The sequence below is a fragment of the Gossypium hirsutum genome, chromosome D12, assembly GCF_007990345.1.
Source record: "Gossypium hirsutum isolate 1008001.06 chromosome D12, Gossypium_hirsutum_v2.1, whole genome shotgun sequence".
In the NCBI taxonomy this organism is placed as follows: Eukaryota; Viridiplantae; Streptophyta; class Magnoliopsida; order Malvales; family Malvaceae; genus Gossypium; species Gossypium hirsutum.
In genome coordinates, this window is record NC_053448.1 from 45,818,371 (window position 1) to 45,821,951 (window position 3,581).

General features: G+C 36.7%; 1 protein-coding gene across 1 annotated transcript; it reads left to right on the forward strand.

Moving 5' to 3' along the window:
* Nucleotides 1–299: 299 nt before the first annotated feature.
* Nucleotides 300–3,205, forward strand: LOC107946155 (uncharacterized). The gene is made up of 6 exons (XM_016880378.2): nt 300–976; nt 1,050–1,270; nt 1,357–1,576; nt 1,996–2,081; nt 2,375–2,466; nt 2,604–3,205. The coding sequence occupies exons 1-6, from the start codon at nt 887–889 to the stop codon at nt 2,843–2,845; spliced, it is 951 nt and encodes a 316-aa protein (XP_016735867.1). The 5' UTR covers nt 300–886; the 3' UTR covers nt 2,846–3,205.
* The last annotated feature ends 376 nt before the right edge of the window (nt 3,206–3,581 follow it).

A 3,581-nucleotide genomic window follows, 5' to 3' on the forward strand; every position in this document is an offset into this window, starting at 1 on the left:
TAACATGTGTTTAGGGATTAAAAGAGACGAAAAAATAAAAAAAATAAAAGATTTTTTTATAAAAGTAAAGGGTTAAATAAGAAATTATGCGAAAAAAAAAACATTAATTTTGATGGTATATTTATTGGGATTTACTTAACTGATATTCATAGATACTAATTAAAGAAGATTTAATTATCACCTTAAAAAGTTTATTATATTTAATGCTTTATTGTTACTAAACTTAAGAAAGATAGTGTGTTAATTAACTTTTTCTTTTACATATATAATATAATTTTGCATATGACTTTATTTGTGCTCTGCTCTTCCATTCCCGAAAAGTTTTTTCTTTTCTTTTTTTAATTTAAAAATCCATCTGTATGCAACTTAAAAGACTCGAACCCATCAAATCTTCTACCCAGAAATCATTTGTCTCGGTTGAAAATTTTCCCCTCCTGTTATTTACAAACTTTCCCAATATTTTTTTCCCATCGTTCTCTCGGACTTTCTTTGTTTTTCATAGTTGGCGTTTTCGGCTTAATTTGGGCTAGTTTTTTGTTGTGGGTTTCTTCATCGTTGATCAAAGCAGGGTAGAGGGTTGAGGTTTCTTTAAGTTGAAAGAAAAAAAAAGGGGGAGGTGGAAATCCCTTTTATTTTGGCTTGTTGTTTCGTACATTCACCATAGCTTTGCGTTTGGCATGACGGGGAAAGAGTTGAATTAGACAACATTGTCAATTACCAACAAAGACTTGGTCGAATTGAAAGATATTTATTTATCTTCTCTCCTTTTATTCTGTCTACATAAAATCTCCAAACGTCACCATTCGGGATTTCTCTTCAGGCACAGATTTGATTGTACTCCCCTTTCGCCTTCTTCGTTACTTGCTCTGTTTTTCTTGTTGGAGTCATGATTTTCGACACAGCTTTTACGCGATCAAACCTCGACTGCTTTCTTCATTGCACTACACCAACCCTCAAATCCCAATTCCTTCCCAAGGTAGTTTTCATTATCTTAATTATGGGTTCATACTGTGATTGTGATTATGATTATGAGTTGTTTATTTTTGCAGAGCGAGATTAGTAACCTTAATCGCTTATGGCACCCTTGGGAGAGAGAAAAGGTTGAATATTTCACATTATCTGATCTTTGGGATTGTTTTGATGAATGGAGTGCGTATGGAGCTGGAATTCCCATTGTGTTAAACGACAGCGAAACCTTAGTCCAGTACTTTGTTCCTTACCTCTCTGCCATTCAAATCTTTACCAGCAATCCTTCTGTCAACAGCTTTAGGTAATTCCCTTTTCTTTTCTTTTTAATTCCCCTCTTGAAGTATACAATTGAACAGTTTAACACCATGATCTACATAATACAATTAGGGAAGAGACAGAATCAGGTGACGGCGAGAGGGATTCCTTCAGTGATTCAAGCAGTGAAGAGAGCGAGAGTGACAAGTTATGGAGATGGGAGGGATGCTCATCGGAGGAGGGAGGGTCCGAGCAAGACAGCCTTTGCCACCTCAACAATAGGTTGGGTTACCTTTACTTTCAGTATTTCGAGAGATCGGCTCCTTATGGTAGAGTGCCCCTCATGGATAAGGTACTTTTTCTCTTGGTCTTACTTTCTCCTTTTTTCCGGTTACATTCTCTCTTCCCTTTGATTTTGCAATTTATCTGCCTTTCTGTCATTTCCTGATTGTTCGATTGAAAAAACAGCCGTGAATTTGGCAGAATATAAGTATCTTTTTAAAGGTGTAAAAAAAAAAAAGAAACCTTTTTTGACCTTTGAACATGAAAATTCTTTTGCTTTCTTTCTTGGCCATGGTCACAATCTTTCTTCCTTTATCATCCATCCCTGAGCATAAGTTGTTGCTTTTCCTCTGAAATTGTCATTCAACTTTAACAATTAAGTTTCAGGTTTTGTGGTTTTAAAAATTTGGGATGATTGCGACCTTTATTATTTTAGGGTAAATTTTGTTTATTCATTATGAAAGCTTGTGGGTTTTGTTGCTTTTACAGATTAATGGATTATCTGGAAGATACCCAGGTTTGATGTCATTGAGGAGCGTTGATCTTTCTCCAGCTAGTTGGATGGCAGTTGCCTGGTCTCTTTCTTCCTCTCTTTCACTATCAAATGCACACACGACAAGCTATTTATAATCAGATAAATTGAACGGCAAAAATTATGCAACATTAGAGCAACTTTTATAAAATCCCCCTCTTTGTTATCGTTTCTAATTTCTAGTCTAGTATACCTGGATTCGAAAATGATTGTTACATACAGGTTAAGTCAGTGCTCAATATGGATAAATATTTCAAGAAAATTAAAAGAGAAGAACAAGACTATAGTTTTTGATGATTGAAAAAGGCTTATTGGTTGATGTTTTGATAATGTCAGGTACCCAATATATCACATTCCCATGGGAAGGACCATAAAGGACTTGTCCACATGCTTCCTTACTTACCACACTCTATCATCTTCTTTCCAAGGTTGTTCCTTCCTTTTAGCTTTTGTTAAAATCCCCTTCTTTATCATTGGTTAAAATATTCATTACAGTAATGAAGAATGCTTGTTTTATATATGCATGTGGTAGTTTGGGTGCTGATAATGAATATTCTGGGTGCAGATATGGACCCGGAGAATGAGATTGAGGGTGGCGAAAGGAAGGGAAAGGAAGGGGAGTGCATCTCCCTTCCACCATTCGGGATGGCCACATACAAGATGCAAGGGGAAGTGTGGGCCTCGGGCAATTCAGGACGGGACCAAGAAAGGCTAGTGTCGCTTTTAAGCGTGGCAGATTCGTGGCTAAAGCAACTTAGGGTCCAGCATCATGACTTCAACTACTTCACGGGGATTCGACGTGGCTAGTCTTTGTTACTTGCACTGTCTCACAATCCCATGGAACCCACTGATCACTAATTATACAAAGAAGAATAGAACAACAAAATCTCTTTCCGGTTTTTTGGTTTTTAGAATTCTGGTTGCCACTTGTTTTTTTTGTAACTGTCCAGTGTGACGTCAGCGGTGACAGCAGTTTCATCCGAGGGTATCCCAGTTGAGTAGTTTAGCCTTATTTTTGCGTCTGCTTTAAGCCTGTTTACTTTTGGGGGGGCTTTATTGTAAAGAAATGATGTCCGATAAGTAAGGCCCTTAAAACTGTCGAAACTTTGCCGGATTGTATATGATATGATACTTCATCTTGACCATATTAGACAACAATTTTCACAATTTCCTCCTCTTCTTCGCCTCAAACAAAATGAAAGATTAGCTGCGCATAATTTTCATATTTTTGGAGAGTTAATCACTTTATTAAATTAATGGATAAATGGTAACAAGCTATTGGTATAACCGTGTCTCAATCTTCATAATACTATGTCCAGATTCGAACTTTCCGTGTAAATTTATCTTCTCGTCCCCTATACATAATCTCAATATGTAATAGAATTATTCAAGAAGTGGTGGGAGTTGCTTGTAAGTCAAAAACAAGAGGAAAGCTAAGCAAGGCAGATGAGTCCAAAGTTGTTAGGTGTTTGGAAGAAAATGTCACTAGTTTTACTTAATCCAGTATCAACTAGCGCCAACACTCTACAGCCTACAACTTCCC